The 17979-nt window shown below is 42.6% G+C and overlaps 1 protein-coding gene across 2 annotated transcripts in view; it reads left to right on the top strand.

Annotated features, from left to right (window-relative positions):
- ETV6 (ETS variant transcription factor 6) overlaps window positions 1–17979 on the top strand; it is a 144093-nt gene that overhangs the window by 111802 nt on the left and 14312 nt on the right. For both annotated transcript variants that reach the window (XM_065658560.1, XM_065658559.1), the window contains exon 5: window positions 3187–3729. In XM_065658560.1, the coding sequence (XP_065514632.1) occupies window positions 3187–3729 (543 nt within the window). The remainder of the gene's footprint in view (window positions 1–3186; window positions 3730–17979) is intronic.

The raw sequence follows: 17979 nt of genomic DNA, 5'->3' as shown, positions 1-17979 counted from the left end.
AACTTTTCTTTGTAATGACTAAAATTAATTCTTGTTTTGCTGTGAGAAGGACTTCAAACCAAGCAAAAGAAACTACACCTTGCTTGCCACAAGACACTGAGCAATCAGAAAATCTCTATGCCAAGAATTGATAGGCAGGTGAATTTATTTATTTATGTCTTTTGACATTCTTTCTTCTTCCTGTTTCACAGAGTCACTTAGGAGAAACTAACACAATCAAATTTAACACTTTCTTTTCCCTCAGCAGAACTTGGTAAAAAAAGGAAAATGAATGCGAGAAGTAGAACTTAACCCTGTCTGACTCACAAACTGTAACAGAAGGGCCAAGTGTTACTTTGGCACAATTTTGAATAGTTAAACTTCATTAGTGCTGGATCTTTTTTGGAATTCCTTCTTACTCCAGTGACCTTTTCTATTTTCTTCTACTGGCTCTTTTGCCCTTTTCCTAATAGATTATATACTTATGATCCAGCTTCTAAATGCTTTCATTTTAAGGTAGTTAATCCAGAATCAGATGAGACCAATATTTACATCTAGTGGCTTTTTACTAGCTTAAGCAAAGTGGCTTTGACTGAAATCAGTTGACAGCAGTTTAGGATGTCTCCAAGTGCATTGGCATTGGCTTGGGATCTGCCCTCTGAGCATCCGTCTCTGTCTCTGTAGAGGGATGAGCAATGGAGAGTGAATTACCTACATCTCCAGTGGTCCTTCTGACTCAGCACTGAATCATTTGATGAGATGCCATACAGGAAGCTTACACTGTCATTCCCTGCACTGGCAAAAAGTGCCAATCTTTGGGACTGTCACACAAGCAATTGCTCACTCCCCAAGTGCAGCTCCACCCATCCCTATATGGATCAGATAGGTCAGCAGTGTTCCTGGGAGCTGAGTTCCTTTTCACAGCATTTTCTTCAAGAAAAGAGTGTTGGTCATTCAGAATGAAGAGCCAGACTGATGAGTGAATCTATTCCTCCAGGAAATGATATACCGTATGTGCTCAACTTAGAGTCATCAGATGTGCCAAGGAATGAATGTGATGAGAATTTTATTCTCTTCAGGGTCATTGGTGGCAGTGGAACTACTTGGAGCTGAGTTGGAATTGTTTTATGCTAAACAGCAGCTTCAGTCATGAGAGGATACTTTAGTTAAGTATTTAAAGAGAAAGATCTTAGAGGAAAGTAAACACTAGTGTGTATCCATTTCTAGTTTTCCCTCTTGCTGCTTTTTAAAGAGTTCCTTGGTCCCTGCCTTCTCTCCATCCCGTCCTGGTTCAGCACCACCATGGTTTGGGAGCAGACAGATAGCTCTGCTTTTGTTTGGACCTTGTCAGTGCCAACTAATGTTTGCAGGGAGCTTGGTAGAAAGCACAGCAAGGCATTCCTTTCTGCTTTCAAGATACCTGCTGCCCACAGCCAAGACACTTTAAGTAGGACAAACAATACAATATTGTGGTCCATATTTACAAGCCAAGAATGAGCACAGTACATTTGAATGTACAGTGATGGGGGTGGATGGTCTGTAGAAGATAGGACGCTGAGTAAAATTGAGGGCTTGGTTTTCTTTATATTGTAGCAAAGAAAGGAGACTTTAAGAAAAGTCAGCCACAGAGGTAGGTACAGTTGTAAATTAATTCCTATTTGATCTTCACATCATTTGGGTTATCCCACATTAGCTGGCCACATTGTATTTAAGGCTGTTTGGGTTTAAACAAAAGCAATATATAGCTCTGGAGTTTCATGTCCTCCAGCTGTTTCATTATGACTACCTTAAATAGCTCTATGAATGCATTTTTCTTGTCTGGGGCCTCAAGTGTGTGAAATAATTGTTCTGGAGCCACGTAGTTTCTGCCAAAAATTTTGGGGTTTTGTTTAGACTTTGGCATCCTTATCTAGATGAACGGCTCATCGAGAAGGCAAAAGGGCTGGTGCTATGTCACTGCCTGGCACTACATTTTCTCAGGTCTAAAGCTTTTCCTGTGCCCGCCTTTCCCTGGGTAAGTGCTAATCTCTCTCCTGAGGGATCCTGGGTTCCAGGGCAGCAAGAGCCCGTGGGTCTTCACCTTGGCAGGGTCTTAAAGAGTATTGCTGCCTTGACAAGAGAGCAAGGGGATCGTTAAAGAGGATCAGAGCAAATGGAGTGAACAAATAGGCAGCTACTTGTTTCAGTTGTTGACGTGTACCCAGAAGTTTCTTTTATCATCCAGGGCTCTCAACGAACGGCACTGAAATTTGATCTTTGTTTTTCAGATAAAAACCTGTTAGTCACTGTGCTCTGGTGGTATTTTCCTCTTTGTCGGTAATTTCCCAAGTCAAAATTGATGGCTTTAGCTAAGTCGAAAGTTTGCTCCGTATATGTCAAGCATTTCATTTTGTGAGAGGATTGTTAGTACTTAAAGACATTGACCTAGAACTATGCTTTATCTCCCCACTGCTGTTAAGTATCATGACTGGGGGAGTATGCTCATGCAAAAGTGATTGTAGAAGTCCTCCTGCTGAAGAAATGTAAGTGCTTATATGGGAAACCCATCAGTAGACAGCACAGACTAGATAAAACAGAGTGAAAATATCCTTATGAAGATATTACATGCTCTTAAAATCAAGGCAGGGATAAAATTTAGCTAGTGTTTCACGAAGAGCCTTCTACCAGTGGGTTTTTTTAGATAACCCAGTCTTATTTCAGACCGAGATATTGTCTACCTTGACTCAAGCCTCTACCATCTAAAACTTAGTATCCAATATTTTCCTGGAGACATTTTCCCTTTTTATCTCTGCCCTCAACCTTACAGTGCTCATTGTGGTACAATAACAGGAACCACATGTAGAGATATGAATGGCAGGAGATAAATTTCAAAGCATTTGCACAGAAACACAGTACAGCTGGATCAGATCTTACTTTCTTCACGTGCATTCCAGTCAGCTTCTCAAAATGGGTTTTCTCTTAACATGCTTCCCCAGGAACCACCATTACATGGTGGGAGGGCAGTAGTTTTCACAGTACTGATTTCATCCTGCGTAATAATAACTATCTGCATTTCTGTGTCATTTTTTCTGCTCAACTGTAGGTCACACAAATAAAAACATTTTCAAGCTGGCAGCAGTACCCAGTAAGCCCAGCTAGCAGTTTGAGAGTTAGATTCTACACCTTGATCACAATATATACTATCTGTATTTCTTTTTTTCTCCACAGATAGCTTTGTCCAGAGACCTTCAAGACCATCCACAGAAACAGTCCACCACAACCCCCCAACCATTGAACTGTTGCATCGTTCTAGATCACCCATCACCAACAATCACCGTCCATCACCAGATCCTGATCAGCGGCCACTGAAGTCCCCTATGGACAACACTATCCGTCGCCTCTCCCCAGCTGACAGGGTGCCGGGGACAAGGCATCAGCTAGAGAACAACCACCAGGAGCCCTATCCTCTCTCAGTGTCCCCGATAGAAAACAACCACTGCCCGCCTCCTTCTGAGATGCTCCAGAAACCCTCCAGCCCTCGCCAGGAGAACACCAGGGTCATCCAGCTGATGCCTAGCCCTATCATGCATCCTTTGATACTGAACCCCAGGCACTCCGATTTCAAACCACCAAGGTTGTCTGAGGACGGGCTGCACAGGGAGGTAAAGCCAATCAACCTGTCCCACCGAGAAGAGTTAGCTTATATGAACCACATCATGGTGTCTGTATCCCCTCCTGAGGACCATGCAATGCCAATTGGAAGAATAGCAGGTAAGTGACATTCTCTAAGCTACACTAAAGCTGATGCTTTTCATTCATAACTAACCATGCTGGTATTAAGAGCTTCTCATTTCCTTTTGCTACCCTGTGACCTCAGGAGTTTACTGGCATTCTGCAAGTTTCACCACATCTGTGGTTTAGACAGTTAAATATGATTAAACCGGTTTCATTGCAGGTAAGCAAAGGTGCAGAGTGACTTGCTTGCAACCACAGAATGCGTAATTGGTATTGAAACATTTGTGTCATGACACTCACAGCTCTCTACCCACTACCAATCCATTTGCTTCCCAATTTACCTATCTCCAAAGCCTTGTCCTGCAAAGAGGTAATTTCCAAGAGCTGCATTCACATTAGTGTCCAGTCCTATGGAAAGGTAAAAACCCTTTGTCAGTAGCCTTTGAGATAATGCGATGTCAAGCTCGCTATTATGGCAATGGCAGGTCTTAGGCAACACCACCTCACAGTCCTACTTCGTTGGCTTTCCCATGCTCCTCACACCAGGATTGTCCCTTTTTACAGAAACAAGGTTGCCTTTGTCCCACGCAAACCACAGGCATCGTCTCACTTTTGTTATCGTAAATAACTGACATCACAACAGCTGAATCAGGAAACTGAGGTTACAGAAAATGTTTTTTGTACTTGAAAGGGAACTGTAAATAGATAGGGAAAGGGGAATCCAACCACTTCAGAAATATGCTGAATGCCCTAGTAACTAATTTCTTTGGAGAGATGTAAATACACACCACACCCAAAAACATTCCATGCATTTATGTCAGCAGCGAGCTAACGTGATACCCAGCTCCTGTGGGGTATTACACATGTCCATCAAGGTACATTTTAAAACACCTTGTTCTTTTTTTCCTTACCTGCCTTGAATTTGTTACTTACGTGGTGCTGCCTCATCTTCAATGAGGAAGATTTTATATTTCCTTGAGACTTACCACTTTAAAGTCAAAAGGCACATATCTCACCATCCATTCAAACACCAAGCACAACAAGGGCCACGAACCTTTCATGTAATGGAGAGATGGGCTACAGAAATTAATCTTTTGACATTTTTGCCTGGCTGACATTTGTCTCTCTCCTTTTGATTCTTATTACCCACACTATTCTCAGCAAGTTAAGAAATATACTTAATGTTATAGCAGAGAAGATACTCTACTGGTTGCATCACTGGATATTTCCTTTCCAAAAAGTACTATTGGAAGATCAGGAGGGTTGTTGATTTTTATTTTTCAGGAGGAAACATTCTCTAAGAATGAAGCCTAGACTGAAAAGAATATAAGAAAAAATATGGGGAGCGGGTGGTGGTGTAATATTTAAATTTAAACGGAGGAGTTTTCTTACATAATTGGGAATCTTTGGTTTCTGCACGTTGTGCACTGGGTCCAGTGACACCAGCCCTGTAACTAGTATGTCATGTCCTTTCCAACACAGCCCAAGCTTGTGGATATTTGGGCCTAAGACCGTTGCTTGGCAAATATGTGTAGCAGTTCAAAGTGTTATACACAGGCTATATTTGCATATTTAGCTGCTTTCACTTGCAGTCTCATGGCTTTGCTTAGACCCACCAGCATGGGTGACATGTCTTAAAGAGCTGGTGAAGTATTTCATGCCAAAAAGATCTTTGGTGTACTCAAGCATTCAGTTCAGATGAGGGCAGTGCTTTATGGCCAGGGGTTGGGGCGTTACATAGCTGGTGGCTGTGAGCATCTTAGATTTCTGCTGATAAATTTGCCAGTGTGCTTCCGTCAGTACCCCATGTCCTTTCATTGTAAACAAGCCTCATTTGCTCTATGGGCACAAGCTCTTCTGGTTGGGTTGTAATGGCTCCCGAACAGTAGCTGGACCCTATAGAGGGCTCACAGCCAATTTAAAGGTGACAAAACCCAGATTGCTACTAAAAATATCGACAGCCCACGCTTCATACCTGAAGTCAACTTCATCTGTGCTATTGAATTCCATGGCAGCATACTTAGGCCCCCTAGAAAGAAAGTACGCACCTTTCTACCTGTTTCGCCCCCATCTCACAGCCTTCAATTTAGAGCTCTTGCCATTAAGTGATTTCATTTTAAGAGCATTTCTTTTTTTCTGTCAGCATAAAACTATTTTCTACCTGAATGTCCTTATCTTCACTCACACTGCTATAGTTAACATAGAGGCTCTTGGCCAACCGTGGCTCGCCACTTCGATTTGAGAGACACCATGAAAATTATGAAATTATAACATTTGACTCTTAAACTGCAAATATCCATCAATACAGATGTATTGTTAAAAAGAGCTTTTTAAAAATCACTGTCATTATTTCCATTTTATGGATGAGGAAGACTGATGGGTTGTGTAATGAAAATATTTACTGGTAGTCCAGTGGCAGAGCGAACTACGTATCTGTTTACACTGGTGAGAAGAGAGTTTTGACTTTCTACTGGCTTAACCATTTGCGTGCAGGTGATTTTCAGGGCAGATAGCTTTGAGGAGCGGCCACTGGGGAAGCCCCGTGGACTGCTGGCTAAAACATGTTCAATTCCCAGCTCAGATATTTTAAATTGTAAAAGGAATTCTTCCTGGACTTAAGATACCTCACAGCCTCATAAACCTGTTTACTTGTAGATAGAGTTTGTTTTTTAAATGCAGCATTCAATTACTGGGTGCTGAGAAAGAAGACAATGTTTTTACTTGCTGCTATCCACAAATACTCCGTTTTCAGGAGGTCAATCAATAGAGCTCTGGACTTCCTATCAGACAAAATAATGACCTCTACTCACCGGCTGACTAATCTTTCCTACCATTTTATGTAATATCATTTCTCAAAATATTAGTTTTACTGTTGAAGCACTTTTACAGCAAAGAAATCAAGTTGAAGGTCTTATTCTCTTTTCCTCTGAGGACATTTTACACTTTTCTAGCAAAGCAAGAGGCATAAAGTATCTTTATATTACTCATTAAGGTCCCATATATTATTCATCAATGGCTAGAGCTGATTTTAAAAATCATATTTAGCTATCTTCTCAACACAATATGCACGAGTCTTTTTGGTAACTTGGGCAGAACTAGAGGTCATTGTGTTCGGATGATCCAAAGGCAGGCTTGCAACCCCTGTAAATACACCAGTCAAGGGTTAAGCTACTAACTCAGGCATCAATAGTTATCTAGCTACGACAGCACTTAGAATATTAAAAATACGTCAGAAGGGGAGTTTTGCAGAGCAGTGTAATGGACAATTTTCCCCACTAGAACTGCTAATTCAAAGCAGCAACAATGTTTTTTGGTAGTCAGCTCCTAACTTGGACTCTAGTAAGCAGTCTTTCTGGCTTACTTTTAGTTCTGAATTTTTTAAATAGTCCATCTTGGTTCCCGCCAGATAGTCTTCAAAGATTTCACTCTGTGTGGAAAACAAATGTACTTTCCTTTTTTTTTTTTCTTTTTTTTTTTTAACACAGTTGCAGTTTAAATCAAGAGAGGTGCTTCAAATTAACTCTTCTGCAGAATGGAAATTCCACTCCCCATACACCTCTGACTGGGAGGGTTTTGTTATCAGACATTTTAGGACTTTGATATCTCATAAAAGATACTTCCCCAGGTACAAGGAGAGGCAGGGGTTATTGCGTTTGCAGGCATTTATAGCATGTCATGGCCGAGGCGTGCACTGCAGCCCCAGAGGAACCACAGCCACCAGAAATCCTCCCTGCAGCCATCCTGAAGTTCTGCCCCCTTGGCTTTCATTGGGAGCTCTGCCGTTTACTTCAACCAAGGAAGGTTTCCACCACAAAACTTTATCTAGATGTCAAAAATGTCCTTTTTTTTTCAGATGTTCATGTCCACCTCAGCTTGTTAGCATGCAGGAAAATGGGAACTGACATGTTAGATCTCACCAGAAACCTGTCAGTTGCTTAAAGGAAGACGCAGGAATCCCTGCAAGAGGCAGTTACAGGATTATCCGACTAACACAGGGTTGGTTTCATCCTAGTTTTTATCACACAGAGGTTGGCTTAGAAACACTCCAATTAATCTAATGACATGTTGGTGTTCACCTCACTTTTGTTTCCATCACTTAAAACTCACTAATACAATTCTGGATGGTTCTTGTGAGGGGAAATACACTGCTGAGCAGGTTCCTGAGATTTCTGGCTCTCAGTGTCTTTTTCTATCCTAGCTCTCTGGGACTGAAAGGCTTGTTCACTTATCCACAGTAACCACTGGCCCTCAAACTTTGGGATACAGGTATAACTGCCCCCTTACTGGAGCACTGCCCAGTACAGATATTAACCAAGCGACTGCACGGGTGTGAAAGGCAAGGTGCTGGAGAGTGGCAGGTGCAGCGGGACTCCCCCAAGGACTCCCTGTCCTGTCGCAGCTGGGACTCAACAAAATCCATTGCGCTCCAGGTTTACGCTGTGCGTGTCTGAGGCCACCCTGTCCTATTCATACTGGCACCTTAAAAGGATGAGCATTGCTGCTTCTCCACCGAGCCCCAGCCTGCTGATTGCTTTTGATTCTGCTCTGCGTTTGGTGGGGGGGAGATCTAAAGGCAGGTGAGTCTTGTCCCTGTTGTTGGTAATTAGTATGCTGTTCTTATCAGCTGGGTTACCTTAGCAACTGGGCTGTATTTGACTTTATGAGCTGCCAGATTTGTTTCTTCCCCTTCAGGAGTCTGAGGAAAAGCCAGGTAATGTTTAAGCCATTCAGAGGCACTTTGTCTACCACTGTATTGGTTTGGCCCATAAAACTATTGACTGCTGTCGGAATGAGGACAGGCAAGATTTTTACCCTGCCAAAGTCATGAAAGAGATCTACCTTCAGCTTTGCTTCTGACTTTTCTCAGTGCCTTGATGTGCTGCAGGGCCACACATCCAGAGTGTATGGGGATATAGCCTGAACCCCACAGATTTGTAGCAAGACGCATATCACTCACATATAAAGACACATATAAAAACAGTCTGACTGCCAAAAGTGAACATTCAGTCCCCTGTAAGAGTGCACCAGCTATGAATGAGTCACATTCTACTAAAATCTACAGAGCAGTGCTTACGATGGGCGTAGGCTATGTGCTAGCTCTGAGCATGGGGAGGTGTTCCACCCCAAAGCTCTGTAAGGATAGTAATTCGGTTGTTTTATGTGGGGAGAGAGGTCGGAGGGTGAACAGGATCAGGGATTCTCCTCCCTCTTTGTTTGAAAAACTTAATCACTTCACATAAACTTGTGTGGGAGGGGAAAAGAAGCTAAGATTTAGTTGAGTGAATCTTTCACATAGTGCTTAAAAAAACTGCTAATTGACTGATACTTATAGTTTTACTTTGGAATTGAGCTGGAAAGCTTCTTTTAAAAGAGAGTAAGAAAAACAAACTCAGCTGATCAAACTATTAGATTTGTAACACTAGACATCTACAGCTTAAACACTGCAAGTCACTGCACTTCAAAACATGGTACCTTGGTCATCAGTGTCTCCTTGACTTATCTACTAGGACCAGAGCCCCAGTGCCCACATTTCCTCCAGATGTGTCGATGTGACATTTATGACTGTGTCAAGTTGTAGGATGGTAATTTCTTTTTTTAACTTACATACCAGCAAAATCCTTTATGCGGTTACACCACATTAGTTTATTTTTCTTTCTGTACAAAATAGCTGTACAGGCACAGTTGCTATGCAATGGAAAAGGTTGAGTGGTAGGGAGTGAGGGTGTGAAAGGAGGCAAAGAACAGTTATGCCTGTAAAATACCAATAAGGGGATAAAACCCCAAAACTAAGTACAACTTAGGATTTTAAAGTTTTGAAGCAGCTGATACAGTTAGCCCTCACGGAAGGGATGCTGCTTCATCTTCCATTTGATTTTTAGTGTTTGCACTACAGTAGTATCTATAGGCTCTGTTGTGCTACAGTCCCTGCACCAAAAAGTGTACTGTCTAAACAGACAAGGTAAATATAAAGAGAGGAAGAGCACGCAAAGGTGAAAGGTGTTTTCAAGAGTTATTGGTGAGAGGTGTTGGAAAGAGAGCACTATACTATATTTTCTGTAAAGTCAGTGTATCAGTAGACACCATCTGACCAGTCCTCCACTCAAAATTGTGGGTTAAATTTATTTCCAGATTCTAGTGACTAGTAACAGCTTTTGTTATGCTATGATGCCTCACATTTACAGGTTCCAATTTAATACAAAAATGTATTATCCAATTTAAAATTGGAACAACCAATGACCTGCACTACTTGTCAGTCTGGTATTTCCTTGCTTTTTCTTCTTCACTAGACGTCTCATCACAACAGCAACACCAGCTAGCCATAAGCTCGATAGGCTGGGTATATAACTTACACCAAGCTCTCTGCTCTTGCTTTTGTCTGTTGCAGCGTTTAAAGCTAGTTGTAATGATTCTGTGATACAGCTGCTTCTGTGTTGATGTTGCAGCCACATCCTCCAAGCAAAAGCAGAACCTACCCACCTGTGCCAATCTACAACAGGGACAATAACTCAGATTCTTGAACCCAAATCAGTCTGGTTTTCCTCTTGCTTTCCCTTTTCCTTTCGCTTTTCCTTTCCCTTTCGCTTTTCCTTTCCCTTCTCCTCTCCTCTCCTCTCCTCTCCTCTCTTCTCCTCTCCTCTTTCTCTTTTTCTCTCTCTTTCTCTCTCTCTTTCTCTCTCTCTTTCTCTTTCTTTTTTTTTTGTTATAAATTGTCTACATGTGTAAGGCAGTAGTCAGCACAATGGGTCTTAGTAGTAAAGGCTTGAACCTAATTACCTCATAGTCATTTTGTGGTTGGTAAGTGACTTTATTTCAGAATGACAATACTGCTTTGTGAGTAGGAACCTTCTTCTACAGGAAGGTCACTTACGTGGACAGGCACATCCGCGCAGACCTGCTGTGGCACTTGTTATTGGGAAAAGCCTATGCCAGTCAGGTTCCCTGTAGGCACCAGCCCTCAAGCTTACTTTCCATCCAGTGAAATGCATTGCTCTTTGGTTCATTACTATCCCTCCTTCCAAAGCTGCATCACGAGCTTCACTGTGGTGAACTCTTTATCTAAACTGAAAATGATTGCTGTGTCCTCCTTTGCAGAGGATGAGTACTGACAAACCAAGCTGTGAAGACTTAGCTTTTGTCTTATGCTTCCTTAGAGGTATTCCGTTTTTTTAAGACAGCACCTATCATTGCTAATACTATAGGAGCCTATGTGTATACTTGCCTGAGACTGCCAAGGCTGTTTTCAACACTGTCCTGAGACCTGACCCCATCAGGTTTTGACAGCATGGTGCTGCTTGTGGGCTTTCGTGAAGCACAGACTTTGTCTGGGGGCAGCTGTGACAAGACCCACCTCTAGTCTCAGCAGCTGAGCAGTTACATGTTACAGCCTGGCAAACTACAGAAAACCAGAATAGTAGTTCACTTCAGCATGGTGAGCTGTAAGTGGTGGCGGGTTCAGGGCCTGCTCTCTGGGCAGCTGACCCTCTTTCCCGTAGGACAGCAGCCCGTACAGACAGGTTAGAGCCTTGAAAGAAGCTGGGAATCTTGGCGTAGGCATGGCCTGTCACTCCCGTTTGGATATGACAATGATAATGTCACTGGCCTTGTTTAATCACTTGCCCTTGCAGTCATGTACACTTTTACATTTGCAGTATATGCCACATCTATTTTGAGCCCCTTGTGGAAAGCCAGACTACTATAAAGAGACTGAAGTATGGATGAGAGTCAAGCTCATAGAGTTCATATTCATCGGAGAAGTTTTCATTATAACCTTGAGAGTCATCTTAACATGGCATTAACAATTAATTTCATCATGAAAGTGTGCCTTCCCTGCCAATTTAACTAATGACACTCAAGCAATAGCTGGATGGCAATAGCGTGCATAGGTGGTTGCAGATTTTCTGTGAAGTGTCTTGCTTTACAGCCGCCTCTGTTCTTACTGCACAGTTAGAGGAGCAGAAATTGCAGCCAGGGCTTGTTCTGATCCACTCAGAAGCCAGGACTGACCAAGCCGTAGGAAAGCGCAGTCATTTAGATTTCATCCTTCTCATTCCTGTACTGCAGGATCTGTATGCCATGGCTAGACAGATGTGATAAGTGGGTTCAGAGTAGCCTCAGCCTCCACTGGGGTCAGCAGGATGTTAAACAGTATTTTAAGAAACTCGCTTTTTAATGAAAACATGACCCTTACTTTCCCTATATATTGCACACTTTCTTCAGGCTAGAATTGTGTCAGTAATTCAGATTTCCTTCAACGAAGCAAACCTGCATCACTTTAAACCCTCATAGGTAAACCAGGAAAATACACTGTGGTGTTAACAGAGATAGGCCTATTGAAGTCTAATCTAATCAGTTAGTCTAATACTAATCAGTTAGAAGTGGCATACAAAAATTTGCATCAGTTTATGTTCATTTAAACTGGTAAGACTACTGTTTGGAAGGGAAGGGGTTAGAGTTTGGCCATGTCTAAATATGGAGATCGCCCAAGAAGGGGAGGTCACATTTCAGTTTTCTGCAAGGGGCCTATCAGAAGTCACAAGTTTACAGCTTATGAAGTCCCTTGAGGAGGGGTTTCTTGGGAACACACCAGGAGCCATATCTTCCAGCCACACCTCTCAGAGCACTCTGAGCTTTCTGATGGAGCTCAGAAGTGAGGTTCTTAGGCAGTAGTCTCCTACAGACAATGATTTTCAGCTGTTGCAAAAAACAAAAACAAAAACCAAAAAATCCACCAGAGAAGTCTAAGCCCGAGGGTGAAGTCAGCTTGTGACAGAAGATACTGGAGATTCTCATGTTGTAGGGTCAAAAAATATTACTGTTGTTGGGAATGCCTTTGCTGTAGTTAAGTCACTCCTGCTTTTGCCTACTTCTCTAAAGTACAATTCAGAAGACAAAGCTTCATCCTTAATTCTTAAATTCCCATCATTAAAGTGTTTGGCCAGTTTTCTGATGTCAGAGTGGCTGCAAGGTGTTCGTAGGATGTACATGTGAACATGCAGAGGTTGAATTTCTTTCCCTTTCTTGCCCTTCACGTGCAATAAAGGTGAGGAAAAGCCACAGGAGGATCAGACGCACATTTCTGTAGCAAGGTAAGTGGAAGAGTGCTTTCCACCATTGTGGTGGAGTGGGGAAACAACACCACTTGAAGCTAATATTGGAAATACCTATCTGTTTGGTGAGGATGGAGGGATGGAGTGCAAGAACAGGACCGGGGTGGGAAAGACATTTTTTAACACAACAGACTTTAGCTTTCAAAGTCTTCATCTACCAAACTGTCTCTGGCCCATGTGTTACATATTCTTTGTGATCTGGGTGCTCTTTTCTACAACCACATGAGGGATATGAACCTTTTGGATCCTCCTTCCCTTACACATTTTATTGGCAAAGACAAAGCTTGGCCTCATCTTTCTGTGTTACTTTTACAACCTCACAGCACAACTCTTTGCAGTGTGACAGTTTCAGGTTTCTACTCTTCTTCTGCCTGATCTCCCGTTTGGGTACAAGACAGAAGCGACATACAACTGTTGTATAGCATGATCTGGCAACCTCTCTCCTCAGCCCCAGCTTGAATTTACTGAGCTGAACAAACAGTTGTCTGTCAAGAGGTTTCTCCACATAGAAACATTGGCTTTACTGTACCATCCTGCTTCCAACAGCAGCCAGCGTTCACGGAAATAAAACTCTTTTCCCTCAGTAATCTGGACATGGATTACTGTATAGGGATGAGTGGGACTTCTCCATCTCAGGATTGATGCTCCCCCAGTCATGAGAGACATTTAAACTCTTAATCATGAGACTTGGTTACTTTTTTCTTGTAGTTTTGTCTGCTAAAATAAGTATGTGGTGGGATTAGATAGATGTTGTGGCTGGATTGTGTCTCAACACAGCAGTAATCCTACTGTAGCATTACTTTTTTTGTCAGTGTGCTGTCTGTTGTTTTCCCAATATTTTTGTTTTGCCACAGAAAAGGCCTTCAGCAAGAATACAGGAGCTGATCTGATAAAGTCTGGTGATACGTCTTCCCTCTCCTTTGTACCAGCTTTATTTTTCCTCCCTCTCCATTTGTGTGATGAGAGCAAGCTAGCTGAGTAGATCTCACCATACACCTGAAACAGATGACAGCATCAGCCAGACTGTGAGCTTCATGTACCTGTTAGATAGCCCAAAGGTCCATTTGGCTTGCCCAGAAAGCTCTGCCTGTTGTGCAGCATCAGGTGTGGTTAAAATGCAATTAGAGCTGATCTCCATTGCAAGCCTAAACCAAGTCAGGATGTAGTAGTTCTCTCACAATCTTTTTTATTTCCCATGCAAGTGAACAGCCATTAACCTTTGTGATGTCTTGGTTCTGGCTACAGTTTAAACAAATCCAGATGGCCCAAAGTAGTGTTGTCTTCTCAGAGACTTATGGACCTTCTCAGGCAAAGGGGATGATCACAGACAGTAGGCTGAAGGTCCACGGGACCTTCTAGGCCCTCTCCCTCTTACCTCCCCATCCTCGCCTGCTCCACCACATAGTCTTGCTACCTTCTTTGTGCTGGCTTCAGCATTCACTAGATCTTCCTGCAGGCAGATTCAGCTTTTAAATAGCAGAAGGCCAGCTGGTGGTTTTTGCATGGTTTGTTTTCTTATGTTTAACTGATTTAAGTCAACTCATGGAGAAATCTGACAACAGAGCCAGCACAAGGTAAGCAGCAGGAGGAAGGGAGATCAGGACCTTCTTCTCACAACAGCTATGGCCAGCTGAATTTTACCAGTTCAGCATTTTGCTACCGTGAGCATCACCACCTTAGGTATCCTAACTGCACTTCAGGTGTCCTCACAGTAACCAGAGTACCAGAGAACTTCAAGAGAAGTTCTGTTCATTAGTCTCAGTTGTGAGCAGCTGCTGTCTGCTTCACTCTGAACAAATGCAGCTGAAGCACAAATCACCTTGTAAAACAAAGGGGCCAGAACTTGAGAGAACTCTTCAGCTGGTAGAAATCAGAGAACCATTTAAGTCAAGTGATATCACACTGGAGAAATTTTAGGCTAACCAACTCAGTAAGGGGTAAGGCCTCAACTGATGTCAGAGGGAGTATGACAATGTTACTTTGGCATGAGCTCTTCCTCTGTGAAGCCATGTTAGTTTCCAAGTCAGTCATCAGCCAGACCAAATGCATTTTATATAATGATCTTCAGTGTAAGATGTGGGTGGGTCTTGCAAAACATTTCTGTGGTTGAGAAAGGATTTTGGTCGTCAATACATGAAGAGGGCCAGCTCTGCTTCTGCACCATGGGCCTCACTTAAACAACAGGGGTCTCAGATGCACTGTGTGTTGTAGAAAATATTGCAGTGCAGGGGAATGTTATAGTCTGAACAAAAGAGGTCTAAAGATAAGCATATGTGTGCCTACACTGTTAATAGCATTATTTAGTCTAAGGGAGCACAGAAGTAAGACCTCTCACTCCTGCAACATCAAGACTAGCAGTCTTGTGTCTAACTTGGCCAAATGATACTAGAGAAGTCATTCCTAATGTCTGGACAAGTGTCAAAATACTAGGACCATGAGGTCCATAGTGTTTCATTTATAGATTATTTTGAGATGGTATTTTAATTCTAAGGAATATACGTGTTGCTGTTATGTAGCCTTTAGGAAGTATTTATATGCCAGCGGTTTTTAGGTGTATATTCAGAAGACTGTTCCTATAGACTTAAAGCATATTTGAAAAGGAGACTCTGTAATACATGCTTCCACTCGCACAGTGTCTGTTTGACTGTCACAAGGGATTCTTAATGACAATATTACAGTCTCCCCTTTTTTGTAACATCACCGAAGCAGTGCTGTAAGTGTGGGCAGTAAACAGAGCTTTTCAGCCAGGGAAGAGAAACTGAGTTTTACCGTGCTAAGGAGGAGTGGCTGAAGTTCAGGCACTTCTGCCATGTGAAAGGAGGGGTTAGAATTAGAGCAAGGAGGCAAGCTTGCTGCTATCAGTGGGGTTTAAAGCCAGCAACTGCTGTTTATGGGAGAGATTTCTTCCTACTCCTCAAACCTCAAGCACTCTGTCTCCTCTCCCTCACCCTCTCCAGGGATGTGCTGCTGCCTATTTTTCTTGTGCGTGGTGTCAGCCCTGGCAGCCAAACAGCAGCCAGGAGACTGAGTGGGCAGGCAGCCCCCGAGGCTTTACTTGAGCTCTGCCAACCTCAGGACTGTACAGTCATGGCTGTTATTAGCAAGAGTGTGAAACTGCTGCCTCTTGCACATGTAGAGCAGTGCTTATGGGAGACATTGTGAGAGCCAGCTAAGTACTCTACACCTTATTGCTACCTTATGCATAACTATAAAAATCCCTCTAGAAGCAATAACTGCAGGAAGAAAGTTGTAGCCATGCCTCTTCATTTGAAGGTGCAGTTTGCCCTAATTCCCAGCTAATTACATAGTTCAGCCTTGCCCAGCGGTACAGCTGAGAAAAAGGTGGGACATGGAAATACCTGCTTTGAAGAGCCCTGTCACATTGCTGGGCCCATTCACCACCTTCCCACTTTGGCTAGGTTGTTCGATACTGCGTGGCTTTAAAGCCTCTCAACCCCAGCTCTCTCCACAGCTGAATCCCTTCACCTTCAAATTGTACAAAGTTGAACCATCCGAGTTCACTTTTAGAAAAAAAAGGTACATATATATTAGGGGGAAATGATGTTTCCTTGTGCTACAGAGACATAGTTGCTTTCTAAGTAAGCTTATTTTAGCCAAAAGGCAGGAAATTGCAGCATGTCCAAACAATTTAGGTACCAGTCCTGACTCAACTCCCCTGTTGAATCTCCCACACTTTTTAACTTGCTGGCCCTCAGCAACATCTGTGTGCTTTCTTGCTGTCGCTCACTAGCCAACACACACCCTGTGGAGAGTCCCCCCATGTGACTGCTCCTTTGGAGGACATCTGACAGCCAAGGAAGCGATTTAGCCTTCGTGGAGTCATTCACATCATCCAGACTTGCCTCAGACAAGTGATTTACACTTACAAAGCAACCATCCACATACAAGTCCCTCTCTGTTTCTCCATCCTTCCTGAAAATACTTGTAACAGCTTGACCTTCCTGGAGGGTGCTACTTTCTGTATTGTCTTCACCAGCCTTCTGTGGAGGTACCTCTTTTCCCAGTGGAGAGGCTCCTTTTAATAGCATTTTCTAGCATTGCCTCTTCTTGGATTTACACCAGTTTCATAAGCTGAAGTTTACTCCAGATGGGCTCTACTATACTCCAAATTCATTATGCTCAGTAAGAGTTATCAGGTTGTCTCTACTGTCCTATTGAAGATGGTCTCTACTGGCCTAATAATGGTAGATTATTCGGTCGCTGTTCCTCTGTCAGTCAGGGAGACCCCTCCAGAGCCTCATTTTTTTTTTTCCATGCTATCTGTGGAGAAAAATACCCAGGGTGTAAATCATTTGTGGTTAAAACCAAAAAAACCCTGAGCGCCTATGCTCAGATTCCTGAAGGCCTCCCATGTGAAACTTGAAAGAAGGCAAACTGATTTAGGTACTCTGCAAACAGAGCTCATACATTTAACTAAATTGGGCTGCCAAGCATCAGCTGGTCCATGATAACTAACAATGTGCACACTCACAGCTCTCAGCAGAGGTGAGAAGAAATGCAATGACCCTAAATATTTTCTACTGATGTTTAAAGCTAATGCTTTTTATTTCCTATTTGCAGTGGCCTGAGACACAGTTGCCACAGTTGCATTGATGCATGCCAGCTCATTAAATTATTGCAACTCAGTCATATATCTAAATCTGCTGATAGACAAGTATAGCTTTTGAAGACGAGTTTTTAAGTGGTTGTAGGAGCCAAGCAGAATGTTTAAGATTTTTCAATTTTCTTGTTGAAACAGAGATTTAGAGGTCTAAGATACTTGGGTGGTTGGGTTTTTTTGCAAATTCCACCAGCCTACTAAATACCTCTGCAAGTCTGAGCAGCTCAGTCAGTTTAGAATATGGGATGGGGCCTTGATCATTTGGGACTTTTCTTGTGAAGATCTCAAGATGCAGATCTGAGTTCTTCTCATTTGAGGAATATTCATATTCAAGCTTAGCCTGAATCCATTCTAAAAATTAAGTGAACAACAAAAAACAAATCTGCACTTGAATCCTACATCTTCTCAGAGTCTGAAGCTCTGTTGTTAGTCCAATAATTTGCCACCCAGACATCTTGATCTGAATTTTTTGTGCTTGCTTGGTTTATTTTTTTGTGAAGGAGATGGGCACAGTGTGTGTGTGTGTGTGTGAAGTAATGATAACCAATGGAAAATAAC

This window comes from Caloenas nicobarica, chromosome 1 (genome assembly GCF_036013445.1).
Source record: "Caloenas nicobarica isolate bCalNic1 chromosome 1, bCalNic1.hap1, whole genome shotgun sequence".
Classification (NCBI taxonomy): domain Eukaryota; kingdom Metazoa; phylum Chordata; class Aves; order Columbiformes; family Columbidae; genus Caloenas; species Caloenas nicobarica.
Note: the sequence above shows the minus strand (reverse complement) of the source record. Positions and strands in the feature narration are given on the sequence as shown.